Here is a 16118-nt window from a genome sequence, read left to right as displayed (position 1 = left end):
ATCAAAGTAGCCAACAACAGTGAATAGGCAAAGTTTGCAGAGTTAAATTAAGTCTGAACGACCAGTGCAGGTATTTTCCTGTTTCTCTTTACATGTTGCCTCCCTACCCCCCAGTACTGGCTCTAATCCAAGGGCTGACCTAACATGGCAAGCTGCTGTCAGATCTTATGGACATGCCTTTCAGAGCTCCATATGGTTTTAGAAAATTGGCGTCTTTAACAGGATATTTTAGAGGTTAGGGGCTAGGAGAACAAGTACTGGCACGAATTTCACTCCAAACATCTTCGTAGGAGATCTCAGCTGCCAGTGGGCTACACACCCAGAGAGATGAGCTGGGGAACCAGAGAGAGGCAGCAGCTCAAGTGGCAATGCTTAGACTCTTCCATTTCGCTACAAAGGGGCGACCGCGTGGAGTTCACCAGTGTAGCTGCAGCAACCAGGTTCTGCTTTATACACCCCAGAGGTGAGGAGCGTGGATGGAAGCGCAGGAGGATCCTGCTCACCCAGGCCTGAGGAGGATGACACGCTGCCGCTCAGCGAGGCCGTTTCTGTCTGGTCTGCCGAGAGCGCGTCCATCAGGGGCAGACAGCTCGGAGGAGGGCACGGAGGAGTCGTAGATGCCCGAGTCCCGCGGCATGCCCGAGGTGCTGCCAGCTTTCACCGCATGCCGCAGGGGCTGCAGGGCAGCGGCCCTGGGCCCGGACTCCGCGTCCTCGTCGGGGCTGAGCGGTGCTCCCTCCGAGGGCAAGCGGCCGGCGGTCCTGCGGCCTCGGCCTTGAGGCAGAAGTCACTCTCAGGCCCTGGCTTGCCCAGGACGTCATTGAGAACCAAGCCGGAGCCAAACTTCTCCAGGACTGGCTCCCGGCGGGGTGGGGGAGGGCAGAAGGGGACGAACTGCCTCTCAACCCAGTCCGGCTCCTCGTGGATAAACTGGTGCATGTTGCAAATGGCGACGTACAGGGAGCGCCGACTTGCTCCGGAAGTAGTTCCTCCGGCCGCCGTGTCCGGGGGGCGGCCCTGGGGGCTGTGGTCTTGCGAGTGCAGGTGGGAGCAGAGCTGGGGCAGGTTGTCCATGAGCTTGTACTTGGTGCTCAGGTCCAGGACACGGGGAACGTCTCCCTCGCGGGAGTAATCAAAGTCGACAGCAATGAACTTGCTGAGCGACGCCGACGAGCTCTGCTTGGCCTGGCGGAGCTTTTCGGCGATGGCCGACACGGCCACCAGAAAGAGCTCCCCTTTCCCTGAGCCTCGGCCTCCTTTGTGTTTGTAGTTCTTCTTGTCCACAAAATACTTCATGCCTTTGGAACAGACCACAGTGATGAACTGGGACTCATGGATCTTCTGGATGACCCATTCTCTCTGCCCTTCTCTGCAGAGGCTGAAGTCTTCCCACAGGTCCAGAGCCACCTCACAGCCACAGAAGTCCTGGAGAAAGTAGGCAAAACACTGGACGACGTTCATGTGATTCTGGCCATCTTTACTGGAATAGCAAAGGAAGACCTTAGGCCGGAGCCTCTCTCTGGGGAGTGTTGTGGTGTAGGTAGAGGACTCAGAACTCTCTTCATCTAAATGTGAATATATATTTTCGTGTTGCTTCTTGCAGCACATCACGGTGAAGAGGGTTGCAAATGCCGATATGACGACCAGTGGCACCGTGATGGCCACAGCTCTGATGGGCCCAGCCCACGGGGAATGCACTGGCTTTAAGGCATAATGCACCACTTTTCTGGTCATATTAGTGTCATCCACCAACTCAATTATATAATCCCCTGGAGATACATTTTGAAGGAGGCAGCTGGTTGTTTCTGTATTTTGCTCCTGTTTACAGGTCTTTCTCTTGAAGGGTCCCTCATGCTTGAGCTTGCAATGAAGATAGAAGAAACGGAAGCCAAAGGTGTGTGGTGCGTGGTCAAAGGACACCTGCATATCTGAACCCTGCTGGGTGATATTCAGGTTCCGAGGCTTCCAGAAGGGTTTACAGGCCAGGTTGTCCAGCTGTAACAACAGGTCACAGGCTCGGGTTCTGAAAAAGAAAGGGTGATAATTGCTTTCATTTTTAATGGAAGGAAAAGGGACAATCTTTACAAAGTAATCTGTCTCAAACTTCAGGAAAGGTTGAGATTCCATTCCAGTTCTTTTGAAGCTACTGTTGAGCTGCTTTGGGTCCTTTAGAATCAGTTGCTGGCACTGTCTTCCCTCTGACTTCAGCTCCCCCAGTATTACCCGAAATCCTTTTAGGAATTCGATGCCGAGGGTCCCTGGGGACCAAAGAACAATGACTGCCACTTGGTCATGGCAAGCGTACTGGCTGATGGTGATGTTCTGGGCATCAGCAATCACGTGCTTCCCCACGGGGTTCAAGTATGTGGTACAGTTGTCATATCTGAAGGTGATGTTGTGCAGCCCACTATTTCTGCTAGCTGGCCCCACTCCCCCCCCTTCGCAGTTCCTTCTCTGCTGAGGATTCCTGAAAAACACCTCCAGCCACAGGTGTCAGCGCCCCGCGCTCTGCTGGAGCCACCCACGGCCACCGCCAGCTGCGAGCCGTTTAGACAGGCGTTGACAGTGAAGAAGACAGAGCAGAGCTGCAGCCACGGGGCCATCGCCGTGCGCTACGTACTGTGCGCCCCAGCCGCCGCCAGCGCCACCGCCCACTCGGGGCTGGCTTGTGGAATTGGCAGTTTTTTTAATAGGCTCTTTGGCCACAAGTATCAGGAATATTTTTAAATCATCACCCTTCGGCCCACTAATTCCATTTCTAGGAATGTATCTTCAAAGAACAATCACATGCATGCAAAAGAATTTATGTACAGAGGCTTTCCTTTGAGCGTTCTTTAGTATAGCCAAGACTGTCAACCTCATAAACGTGCAAAGCTTACAGGGGCTGTTGAATAAATTGTGGCTACTCATGAGATGAACTACCATGGGGTCAGTGAAAACTGAATTTTCACAAAGAATGTGTACTGGCTATGATAATCTTTGTTTTTTTCCCACAGTCCCTCCACGCCTTGGGACATTTGTCCTCAAGTGTGTCTTACTGAGGGTCCTTCCTCTGGTTCTCCTGTAACTCCTTTGGGTGCTCTGGGGCCATGTAGCATTTGTTCTCAGAACCAGATGCTTTGTCAGTTAATTCTCCTTGTTATTTTGTTATGATTTATTATTTTATTGTGATTTACTATGTACTACTTTTACTTGCTCACTAGCATATATGTATGGTTGAGTGTGTCTCATGGGTACACATGTGTATGTACATGTCATTGTATATATAAGTGTGAGAGAGAGAGAGAGAGAGGGAGAATGCGGATGATGAATGGCTCAAGGTCAGGGCCATGATTTCCACATCTTCGTTCTTTGTCAGCTCTTTAGTTTCAGCATATCTAAAACTAAAATCATCTTCCTCAATTCTGTTCCATTTCCACAAGTCACTATACGAGTGTAAAAAATGTACTTCTCTCCCCAAGGGAACGTCTTTCTGCCTCACCAATCTCTTCGGGGGTTACCCTAAAGCGTTCTTCTTTAGGACACTCAGATTAGAATGTTTTGGAACCACTGGCTACAATGGGGTTTTTAAAGGTCCGGACGTCTCTCTGTTCCCATTGCGGGCACCTTGGCAGCCACCCTCCACCCCGTCACTCCTCCAGAACAACTCGGTCTCTTGGCTGGACCATCTGCTTACAGCCTCTTGCCCCTTCAAACTATCCTACAATCAACCATCTGTTATTTTTATCTTGTCACTTCTATGCAAAACTTTTCAATGGTCACTATTATTTTTTTAATGTATTTAGTTCTTATTTTAGAGAGAGAAGAAGGGAGAGAGAGAGAGAGAGAGAGACAGAACTGACCCCCATGGGGTCAGTTTTCAATGACCCCATGGTATTTCACTGGGGATTGAACCCACAACCTTTGCACATCGGGATGATGCTCTAACCAACCAAGCTATCCAGCTAGGGCTTAAATGGCCATTATTAAATAAAGTGTCAACTTCATATCTTGGCACGCAGGTCCCTCCTTATTTCGACCCCAACCCATCTGTCTTCCTATTTTAATATTACACAACTTCCTAATTAATGTCCCTGATTCCTGCCAAATTGGGATCTACACCAATGCCAGGACATACCCTGTGCTCTCATGACCTCTCCACTCCCTAGCTGTGTGGTCCTCCATGGTTTGGTTAACCTCTTCCATCTCTTCCCCTTGTCTACACAGTGGGCATAGTACTAATCGTATCTTCTTTACAGGACTGTGCAAGAAGAAAGAAGCTGCAGGAGGCCCTGGCCAGTTGGCTCAGTGGTAGGGTTTCAGCCCAGCGTGTAGTTGTCCCAGGTTTGATTCCCGGCCAGGGCACACAAGAGAAGCGCCCATCTGTTTCTCCACCCTTCCCCTTTTCCTCTCTCTATCTCTCTCTTTCTCTCTCTCTCTCCCTCTCTCTCCTCTCTCTATCTCTCTCTTCCCCTCCCACAGCCAAGGCTCCATTGGAGCAAAGTTGGCCTGGGTGCTGAGGATGGCTCCATGGCCTCTGCCTCAGGTGCTAGAATGGCTCCGGTTGCAATGGGGCAACACCCCAGACGGGCAGAGACAGAGAATCGTCTCCTGGTGGGCATGCCGGGTGGATCCCTGTCGGGTGGATCCCTGTCCCCTGCATGTGGGAGTCTGTCTCGCTGTCACCCGTTTCTCACTTCAGAAAAATGCAAAAAAAAAAAAAAAAGCTGCAGGAACGCAACAGCTAAGCGCGGGCCCAGCAGCTCTTATCTGCTCCAAGCAGCGGCTGCCGCAGACCAGTGATCCAAGGCTCTATAGCAGAGAGGCCTCCGCAAGCAGCTGGCGGCGCTGGCGGCTGGTGCTCAGCTGCGGCGGTGGTCCTGGGGCCTCGGTTGTCTTCCGTTTGGACTTTGCATGTGGCTTCTCGGACTTCCTTGCAGCACGCCCGCTGGGACAAAAGGGAGAAGAAAGAGAAACTGCCTGTCTTCTTGGAAGCTAGCTGGGCTCGAGGAGGAAAAGAAGCACACTCGGCCTCTCCACTGAGGGAGGGGAGCGTGCAAAGGAGGAGGGAAGAGTCCACGGCAGCCATCTTCTGAGACAAGGGACCACCATAGGGGTGTGGCGGTCTCCTATCTTGTCAAAGGAAGGAGACACTGAACAGTTCACATCTGAGCTCTGAAGGCCTGTCATCCTCATTTGCAAAATGACTGGATAGCTGTCTTGAATTAAGTCGATACCACCACTGTGCGGGGATGAGCTTTGACATTGCTGAGGGACAGTAGCGCTCTGAGGGCCAGGCCTGCTACCTTCCTCGTTCCTGCTCCTTCCCCCCACAGACACATGCAGACACACGCAGACACACACGGACATGTATGCACAGTAAACGCCAGAAATAGGCAGCCTTTGATTTACTTTCTCTGACAGCCTTCAAGTGGGCCAGGGAACATGAGAGTCGCTTTTATTGAGTTTTTGTACCAGGGAGACTGGCTGGGCTCCGGGGAAAGCTCAGAAAAACGGCCCCTTTGTTCTGAAGCTCCTGCCAGGCCAGCGCTGGGCCCGGGCCGTCACTGGGAGGGGGGGGGCGGGGGGCAGCGAGAAGGGCGTGTTGAGGAAATTCCATTCTAGACCCTCATTTCCGAAACTGCTCTGTTATTACCGAGGCTTTGTGCCGCCCTGGTCCTGACACAGAGAGAGGCCAGCCTGCGGGTCATAAAGAGCATCAGGAAAATACAAACGCAGGCCCCCTCTACAGCCCCAAATGGGAGGTTAAAGGGCTCGCTTTGTTGTTTGTTTATTTCTCAGACTGAAACCAATTATCCCAATTACTTCTTTTTGGAAAGTTTACTTGTGATTGTATTTTAAATTTATTTCTTCTCAGAAACAGGCCTTACAACAACATTTTTGTTTCCCCCTCTTTGGCTCCAAGGACTCAAGCCCAGATTCTGGGGCAGAGAGGGAGGCCTTGGGGGTCACAAGTCAGAGGTCAGAGGCCCCTGATTGTTCCCAAATGCACTTCCAAGTAGCCATAGATTTGAACTTTGCAGTTGTCTAGGGGCCTGGAGCCTGCAGGGCTGGGAGAGCCTGAGGGAGGCCATGCTGTTCACAGGCTGCTGCTGCGATGTCACTTGTCTTGTGGTTTCAATCCTTGAGACAGCTGGGAGCCCAGTCCCCACAGGGCTCCCGTGGGTGGAAGGTGGGGGTGGGACTCAGGGTGGACACTCAGTGTAATGAAAAGCTGCAACTTGCAGATTCAGTGGCCTTGGCAGCCAGAAACCTTCAGTACTGGCGTCAGCAGCTGGAAGTTCCCTTGCCTGCTTTCAGATGATCGGGGAGGATGCTCCCTGCCCAGAACCAGCCGAGAGCTCCTCACACCCCTGCCCAGTGAGGATTCTGTAGCGTGAAGCTGAATGCAAGACATCGGGGTTCTGAAAGGAGCCCCAAGTTCTGGCCTTACCCAAGGGGAGAGTGGGTGTCTGCAAGACAGAGCAGGTTGAAGAAGAGGTAAAAGGTCCCAGACCATTGCCCAAAGCAAGTAGTATATCCACTGATACCTGAAATCTGCCATAAATACGATGTAAACTTATATTTATTGACATGGAAGGGTGTGTTAAGACATATTGTTAAATACAAAAAGCAAGTTACAGAGTAATATATGGTACATGTCCCCATCTATATACAGGATGCACACAACACACAGGACAAATGTGGAAGAGTATCATCAAAAGGGTGGTCATAGCATCCCTGACTGCTAGGATTTCCAGGGATTGTTTTTCCTTTCACTCTTCTGCATTTTAGAATTTACTTTAACTACACATATTCCTCAAGCAATTCTTTTTTCCAAAGAGATCATCTTGACATTTGTGAATCAGCTTTTCAGTTCAATGTTTTTCAGAACGTGATTTAAAAACACCAACATCAGACTAGAAAGCTTGCTGAAAAGGAAGCGCCCTGGGTGCAGCTGAGACCTACTGAGTCAGCATGGGGGGGTGCTAAAAACCAGCATGTCAAACCCCTCCCGGGCAATTTGAAGGGAATAGAATCCACCTGCGGGTGTTGGTTTTCTTCCACTCCATTGTGAGACATTTCAGTGGCCACACAAACCCTCATCCCAGGGCCTGCTACCCTGGCTGACCCTTCCCCTTCCCTACCCCCTTGACTGCAGGAACCTGTCCGCCCTGGCCCCACCCCTTGCCTTGACTGACAGCCCAGAGGCAGAGTTTCCCAGTACCGGTACTGTCCTCTTCTCCTTTCCCCTTGCTCTGTTCTTCTCTTTTGCTTCACACTTTTTTTCCCCTTTTTTTGGCTAGAAGGACTGACTACACAGGTCGATTTGCATAATGATATGTTAAGGAAAACCAAATTAAGTAGGCCAGCAGGCAACAAGCCTAGTGGAAGAATCACAGGGTAAGTCTGCCCTGCTCCTTGATAGATTTGTGATCCTAGGTTAGCTATTTAACCTCTCCAAGCCTCGGTTTCCTCAACTGTAAAATGGGGATAGCCATTCCTACCTGAGTGGCTGTTGTTACAAGGTTCAAAAGTAAGACCATGTTCCTGCGCAAAGCCTCTCGTGCGCGGTGCGTGCCCCACAAAGCTGCGATCACCAACCCAAAATGAAGACCTGTGAGAAGTCTAAGACAGTGGTTCTCAAACTCCCCAGGGGGTTTAGTGATCATGCCCAGTATTGTCTTCCCCCAGATATTCCAAATTAGTCCCTCTGTGGGGGTTCAGAGCTCATCACCCCACGATGTGTCTCTGTGATATAAGGATTGTCTTGAGCCAAAGGCAACTATAGTCTAAGGCTTAAGAGAAACTTCTCCTAACTTAAGTACCTAGATGACCTTGAAAATGGGGCCTTGCCCACAATAACAGATTTTCAGAGATAACCTCTTTTTTTTTTTTTTTTTTTGTATTTTTCTGAAGCTGAAAACGGGGAGAGACAGTCAGACAGACTCCCGCATGCGCCCGGCCGGGATCCACCCGGCACGCCCACCAGGGGCGACGCTCTGCCCACCAGGGGGCGATGCTCTGCCCCTCTGGGGCGTCGCTTTTGCAGCGACCAGAGCCACTCTAGAGCCTGGGGCAAAGGCCAAGGAGCCATCCCCAGCGCCCGGGCCATCTTTGCTCCAATGGAGCCTTGGCTGCGGGAGGGGAAGAGAGAGACAGAGAGAAGGAGAGGGGGGGGGGTGGAGAAGCAAATGGGCGCTTCTCCTATGTGCCCTGGCCGGGAATCGAACCCGGGTCCCCCGCACGCCAGGCCGACGATCTACCGCTGAACCAACCAGCCAGGGCCCAGAAATAACCTCTTTTGACCTATTTTTGGGCAGGACAAACTTCTATTGACCAAGTGCCTGCTCTTATTATTATCCTGCAATGATCCTCTGAAGCCCCAAGGCACCTGACCTCATCCCTGGCTCAGAACCTCTTGTGTATGTGGCATTCCCATACTTATGTCATATTAAATTTGGTTATTTTCTCTTGCTAACCTGTCTCGTGTCTATTTCATCATTAAGCCAACCAGAAGAACCTTGAAGGCAGAGAAAAGTCTGTTCCTTCCCGACACCTCCAGTCAAGGCCCCAGGAAACTGATATATATAAGTACCCCAGGTGATACAGATCAGACTTTGCAGGTGGCCCCTGTCACACTTTCAGGAACACCAGTAAGACTTTCACCAGAAAACAGAAGTAACTACAATTACCAAAGTCCCCTACTACGCAGGCAGTTTCCACTTAAGTGGTCAATCATCCACATTGCGATGCGTCACAGGTCGGCTGAGGTCCGGCTGATCTGGACCTTGTTACCACGCTGGCTCTGGGTCCAGTCTGCTCCTTCTTGTCTTTCATCTTTGTCGAGCCAGCAGGTACCCAAGGTAAATTCTTCTCATGCCACATTTGCTAATATTCCATCAACTAAGCAATCCCATGGCCACACCCAATATCCGTGGGGAGGGGTGAATATTATACTCTGCCTCAGAGACAGAAGTGAAAAACAAATAAATGCTGTTTCTCTAAACCAAATCCGCCTACTGCCTCTTTTTGGACTGCCCACAAGTTAAGAACTGCTTTTATATTTTTAGGAGCTGTAAAGAAGAAACAAAGTGCATAAAAACAGAACCACATGTAGCCCACAAAGCCTAAAATATTCACTACCTGGCCCTTTAAGGAAAAGGTCTGCTGCTCCCTGCCATAAGCCATCAAAATGCCAAGGTTTTTATGTTACTTAGCATTACTGCACAAGGAGAGGTGAGCGATTTCATGTTTTTTGTTTGCCTGTTTGTTTGTTTTTAAGTTAAGAGGGATTGAAGATGTTTCTAAGCTGTGCAGCTGTGGAGGCAGAGGGGAATCATTGAAGAAATAAGAGAAGGAAGTTAATTAAAGGAGAATGGTCTGGAAGAGAAGGGTCCTTGAAGAGGAAGGGGCAGCTTTCTCCGCTTCCGTTGGTGGAAATAGGTGGGGATCTGGACCAGCAGAGAAGAGGGTGGAGCGGATCGAGGTGTGGCGTGATTGCCAAGGACAAAGGACAAGATATAATACAATGGCTTGTGGGCAGAAACACCCAGCTATTGGGTGTCAGGAGAAACTGTCCGACTTGGAAATGGACAAAAGAGAATTCTGGTGTCCTTGCGTAGAATGCTGGGGGTTCTCTAGTGGATGGACCTTCTGGAGTTATCTGTGCCTCTAGGGGTGTGCCTCTTGAATTGTTTTTGGTTGACTAAGCTACTGAACAACTCTGTGGGGATGGAAATGAAGTAGGGAATTGAACACATGAATGTGCCCTGCCCGTAGGAATTCACAGGTTCCTGTTCATGGCAATGCTGGGGGATGCGGTTCTCATTTCAACCAGTGCTGTATCTTACTGATTCCGCATTAACCAACGTGCTAAAGAAAACCTGCGACACTTGTGTTCGTGTTATCTTCGCCCAGGTGTCATGATTTCACCTTTTTGAAAATCAGAATTTAACCCAGTTTAAAATAAATAAATAAATAAATATAATAAAAAATAGCCTTGAAGATTAACAAGAAAACATGAAAATTAAAATAAGTTTTAAACCCTGGCTGGATAGCTCAGTTGGTCAGGGCCTTGTCCCAAAGCACAGAGGTTGCTGGTTTGGCCCCCAATCAGGGCCCATAGAGGAACAGATCGATGTTCCTCTCTCTCTCTCTCTCTCTCTCTCTCTCTCTCTCTATTCCTCTTCCCTCTTGCTAAAATCAATCAATAACAAATTAATAAATGTTAAGGTGTAAAGCCTGACATCCTTCGCACAGTGCTCACTGCGCATCGTTAGGGCACTGCGGAGAGGGAACTTCTATCTGCACACTGTGTCACCAGCTCTAAGAGCCATTTTTACAACTTTGTAAGTTTAGAAAACTAATAGGAATGCAGTAATTCTCGTCCGGAGAGATGCATGAACGTTGTCTGGTTGAGGTACAGCCCATCCCCCACAAGCGCCTCCCGTGTGGACACCAGTGGTGCATTTCCGAGCGCGTTCACTCGGCGTCGTGGACTGACTGTACGTGTCCGCTCTTCACGTTCTCCTCAGAACCAGTTTTGGACGCTCTACTGGTTCCTTCGTTAATTAATGAGTTAAATAAAATCCTGGACATGTGTTTATTTCATAGTTGTATAAAAGTGCTAATTTTGCTACTTTTTAAATATTATCTTTTAAGGGATCTCATTTGGTAGTCGCTACAGCCCCGTGAGGCCAGGACTTGCTGTCACTGACAGGCTCTCATTTTGAGGATGACATCATTGAAGGGCGATGAGGGACAAGAGCTGAAGGTCACCCTAGCAGAGAGGGGCAGAGTCCAGGCTGGGACTTTGGGAGGCTTCTGTCTCCAAATCTCCTGTTCTTTCTCCTGCTGAGTTAAAAGGAAAAGGGACACCCGTCACATTCTTTGTCATTCACGAGCATAAGAGCCATGACCTAGTAAGCAAATGGGTCTGATATTCCTGGATATGTGATGGCCCACGTGCAGGGGCTGAGAGGGGAACTACTAGGACATAACTGCTTGCCTTGCTGAGAGCAGACAGCACTTGGACTCAAAATGAGTGAGGATGAATGCCAAGGCCAATGGGAAATGGGTGTCCACTTAATTTTTTCTTCTCTAATAGACCCTCAAGCCAAAATTCTTAACAGCTGAATGTCTCACAAGTGCATTGAGTCATTGCTTAGCGCCGCAGATAGGTTCTGCGATTTTAAGTGACATGTAACAAAAGCAATCTTACCATAGGCCAACTGATCCAAACAACAGCTAAGCTCCTACAGTGTCTCATCGACGTTATAAAGAAAGAACACGGGACAAAGCCTGTTGTCTATTTTTGAGGACCTGCTGTACTTTTCAGTCTTGTTCGGCTTCTCTCACAAATACACCTCCCCCCGCCACCTCAGGAATGTGAGCATTGCAGGTGGTTCCGCTCTAAAGGGCTCTGCCTTTTCCACAAAAAGAAAAGGCCCAGCCTTGAATGAACACCTGTAGTAGATGAACCAAGTATGGTTCAGGGCACATTACCAACGTCACCGGGGCAACAGTCAGTATCTCTCTCGTCCTGTAATCAACAAATATTTATTATGGAAGAATAATAGTGTTAGTGGCACAAATAAGAAAAGAAACTAAATGAAACATCAGGGTCTCTGCTTCAAGTAGTTGAGTCAAAGGAAGATCCTTACTAGCAAACAGACGATTACGACACAAGCATGCCAATCAAAGGTGGCCGGGAACACAGAGAAACCAGTGGCTGAGTGTTTGCGAGAATCATGGAAAGCTTAGCTGAGATAGAGGTCCTGTGGAGACATGAAGAACAAGTAGGGGTTGGCCTAAAAGAGAGAGGAGGAGGTTCCCAGAAGCTTCTAGACCAGTGGTAGTCAACCTGGTCCCTACTGCCCACTAGTGGGCATTCCAGCTTTCATGGTGGGCACTAGCGGAGCAACCAAAGTATAAATAAAAAGATAGATTTAACCATAGTAAGTTGTTTTATAAAGAGTTATTCTGCCAAACTTAGCAAAAATTCGACATAAAGTTCTTGGCAAGTAATTATTATTATATGCTTTAACTTGCTGTAACTCTGCTTTATAAATTTTATAAAGTAAAGTTACTTCCCTACTTTATAAATCACTATTACTGTGGAACCGGTGGGTGGTTAGAAAATTTTACTACTAACAGAGATACAGAAGTGGGCGGTAGGTATAAAAAGGTTGACTACCCCTGTTCTAGACAGAGCACAGTGCTGTAACAGGGGAAGAGAGAGTACCAGGTCTCCAGGAGGCAGAAAGCAGCCCTGAGTGGCTGCAGCAGTCAGTATTTAGGGAAGAATTTCAAATACAAAACCAGAGGGGTGGTCAGGCACAATTCATGACAGGCAATCACGTGGAAACTTCCCATGGGCAACAATGGAGAGTCGCTGCAGCAAGGGCTGAGAATACGTCCTGCCCAGAAGGACCCACAGGACACCTTAAAAGGAAAGCAAGGGTCCCTTCAAGGAGGTAATCATGCCTGATGATTGATGGTCGAATCAACACCAGGTCCCCCACAGCCTTCCACCTATATCCAAACCCCAAAATAGCTTCCATGGTATTTGTATCAGCGTGTTCAAGCTGCTGTAACAAAACACCACGTACTGAGTAGCTTCTAAACATTAGACATTTATTTCTCACAGTTCTGGAGGCTGGGAAGTCCAAGATCCAGCCACCGGCAGAGCCAGTGTCTGGTGAGGGCCTGCTTGCTCATAGACAGCCATCTTTCCTCTCTGTCCTTTCATGGTAGAAGGGACACGGGAGCTCTTCAGAGCTCCTGTAGAAGGGCACTAATCCCATTCATAGGGCTCCACCTTCATGACCTAACCACCTCCCAAAGGTTGCTCCTCCTATTACTATCATTTTGGGGATTAGGATTTGAACATATGAATTTGGGGGGGGGGACACAAACATTCAGACCGCAATGATACTCAAGATAGAGACCAAGTGAATGGAAGCTGAGAAACTGATTTGTGTAGTCTTCAATATTTTGCACTGGGTTATTTCTTCATGGTCTGAGGTCTGAGATCCTTTGCTGCGATAGTTTAGGTTGGGAAGCAAGAGGGCAAATGTTCATTGAATTGGAAGGAGATATACTCTGTCCTGGCAAAGCAAACTATTACTATGGCAACATTACATGGCAAAAGCCCATGGATGTCTCTCTCTTCCATTTATCAGGGTCTTTGGAGATGCTAACTGGCAGGAGACGAATGACCCCCTTGGACAGAGGTCTGGAGACCTCTCAGGCCATATTGCAGTAAGCACTAGTTCCCTTCCTCTCCCCATCTGCTCCTGCCCACCCTCCCCCACCACCCCTCACCATCTCTCACCCTCAGAGAAGAGACAAGTCTGCAGGAGGTGTGTTTTCTGCGTGGACATCCTCATCCAGGGGGGTCTTGAGGAAGAGTTGGCAGAGATAAAAAGAGAAGGAATTAATCTGTTCCCAACAGAGGGCCTGCCTCAGCTGGCTGACAGCTTAATCTCCCCTGGGGTCCTGAACATTCCTTTATTTTAATGTGCTGTCTTTTTATTAAGTACTGTTGAAAAGAAACAGAATTTGGAATAATTGGGCGGCGGCGGCATTTTTTACAGCAGAACAGTCATCAAACGCATCTGCCATAAACGCCATAGGGGGCAACCGTTAATTTTTAGCAACAAGGGGCATTTTAGCCCAAGAGTCCTCTCCTTGACTAAATTCTCACTTCTAGATTTCTTTTCCCCGTTGATTTTGATGTCCAAAAAAGAGAGAATCGCTGTCATGTGCATACTTATTCCTTCATAGAGCATCTTTGGGGCCCCAGGATCCCCTAGATTTGGGGGTTTGTGTTATACTTAGAACCCCCACCTCATTCCTGACATCAAGTCTCATCACCACTGCCCATAGCTCCCTCCCTTCTCAGAACATTTCAATGGCCATTTTTCGGAGATTTCCCATGCCCTGGTCACGTGGCAATTAATCCTGCATTTCTCTGCACCAGCCTGCACTTTGTTGTCCCCACAAATTAAAGGATTTTGAAGGCAGCAACTATGTTTCTATTGATATGTTATCCAGCCCGATCCAGAAGGTTGCATTAGTTTCCATTGCTGCATAACAAATGCCACAAACTTCGCCACTTAAAGTAGCACCCACTTATTAACTTACTGTTCCGTAGGTTGGGTTCAGCTGGGTTCTCTGAGCTGGGCATCCCAGGGTTGAAAGGGAGATGTTGGCTGGACTGGGCTGGGCTGGGCTCTGGAGAAGAAGCCATTTCATTCTGATTTTTGTCAAAATTCAGCTCCACTCAGCAGTAAGACTCAGTGCCCATGACCTTGCTGGCCGTCAGCTGGTAGTCACTCTCAGCTCCTAGAGGTTGCTCTTTGGTGTGTGGACATGACCCCTTCTATCTCCAATCAAGGGTACATTAAATCTTTATTATGCTTCCTGGAAGTCTCTCTGGCTTTCCCTTTGCTATCAGCTGGATAAAACTCTCTGTTTCTAATGGACTCGTGTGTTTCGATTAAGCCCACCCAGATCATGTCTCAAAGTAAACTGTTAGTGACCTAATGACATTTACAAAATCCCTTTTTGCCACGTAATGTAATGCAATTAGGGCATGGTGTGATATAGTCACAGACCCTGAGATTAGAACAGAAAGTTGCAGGTTGTGGGGGGCGTTTTATGATTCTTCTTAGCACAAGGGTCTCAGACTAGATGCAAAAGCAAGAACTGTTGGATATCTCTAATTGTAGTTTCTGTCCACTGTCCTGGGCATGGCAAATGCTGACAACCTAAGTGAGCACCATGATGATCCCATATGGGCACCTCACGTACATAGTAGAAGGGGCTAAATATCTCCAACACACACAGCTGGTCACTTCTAGCAAGTCCAGAACTTAACCTACTCGACAAGCCCATCAGCCACACTCTGCAACTTTGCTACATTGGAACAGAGATGGTCCATGGTCTTTCAGCTTTAAAACATGTCCACTTCTCCCTCAGCTTCATCCTCTAGCTTAGACTTGCACTGGATTGGGGTCCTTATTTTTCCATTCATTTCTCAAAAACTTTTTCCATTCATTTCTCAATCTTTAGTTTCTTAGGTGCCCCCCCCCCCAGGTATTCCTGCTCCCTGATCTGATATCCTTTAACCCACTGTTACTTCATCCCATGCAAGGGCTTCATCTCTCCTCTCTTCTGCAGTTCCTGAGTCTCCCACTCCCAACCCTAGAAGCCACGATTTCTATTTCTCACCACAGGTCTCTCCGACCCTGTATCTCAGGTGCCTAGACCATGGTGGCAATCAGTACATGTCTGTTAGTTAAATGATTGAGTGAGTGATTGAATGAACAAATCGGGGGATTTGAGTTATCCATGCCATCCTAAAAATGTGTTATGCTCTAGTATCAGTACCATGGGGTGTCTTTCTGGTGATAGGATCATTCATTCATTTATTCACTTATTTCTAGGAATGCAAAGATAAGTATAAATAAACATTTTCTCCTATACTGTGCAAGACCTTGCACTTAGTTGAGGATCTGGGACATTTCCCCCTTGGGATAAGCTTTGCCAGCCCAGAGGGGTCTATAAAATTCAACATCTAGGAGGACAAGCTACTGTCAAATTTTATCAGTAAGACTCCAGGTCTGCCAACCCAAGAGTGATAGGATTCCTTTCTTCTGTGAAATACAGCATTCTCATTGTTTTTCCCTAAAAGAGACACTTAAATTTGCTTCCCACCAGGTTTGAAGCTGGTGCCTAATGTGGCTGAAAATGTTATTGAGCCCAGCAAGGAAACCCAATGCCCTGGGCTGTGGGCTGAATGGGGCCTTGTTTCCAAGGGCATTGTCCTTTGTCTGCTGGGCTCTCAAATGACATGTTTGGACACAAAGCCTCTTAGGTAGAAATTACTACATTTGCAGGCGTTCCTAATTTGGACCTTGGTTTATTATTTCAAAGTCTTTTTTCAGGATTTAGACTTCAGTGCAGTTTTACAGCTAAGTCACAATCCTTATTTGAACATGTTTTATTACGATGGTTATTAGTATTCCTGTTATTTATTTATTTTAAGTTTCCTCTTTGAAAGAGAGCCATCCTGCCCTGAAATTTTCCAGCAAAGATTTCACTTTCTTCCCACTGAGGTCATTTCCTTA

At 48.1% G+C, this 16118-nt stretch overlaps 1 protein-coding gene across 1 annotated transcript; it reads right to left on the bottom strand.

Annotated features, from left to right (window-relative positions):
- On the bottom strand, positions 1-2603 carry LOC136383163 (interleukin-17 receptor D-like). The gene is given in 6 exon segments (XM_066352753.1): positions 1-586; positions 588-720; positions 723-967; positions 969-1023; positions 1026-2438; positions 2477-2603. Coding segments are annotated over 6 exon segments (2169 nt in total). The 3' UTR covers positions 1-390.
- Positions 2604-16118: the final 13515 nt, after the last annotated feature.

Source organism: Saccopteryx leptura, chromosome 11 (genome assembly GCF_036850995.1).
Source record: "Saccopteryx leptura isolate mSacLep1 chromosome 11, mSacLep1_pri_phased_curated, whole genome shotgun sequence".
NCBI classification, from domain to species: Eukaryota; Metazoa; Chordata; class Mammalia; order Chiroptera; family Emballonuridae; genus Saccopteryx; species Saccopteryx leptura.
The sequence above is the reverse complement of the archived record's forward strand: the minus strand, read 5'-3'. Positions and strand labels throughout refer to the sequence as shown.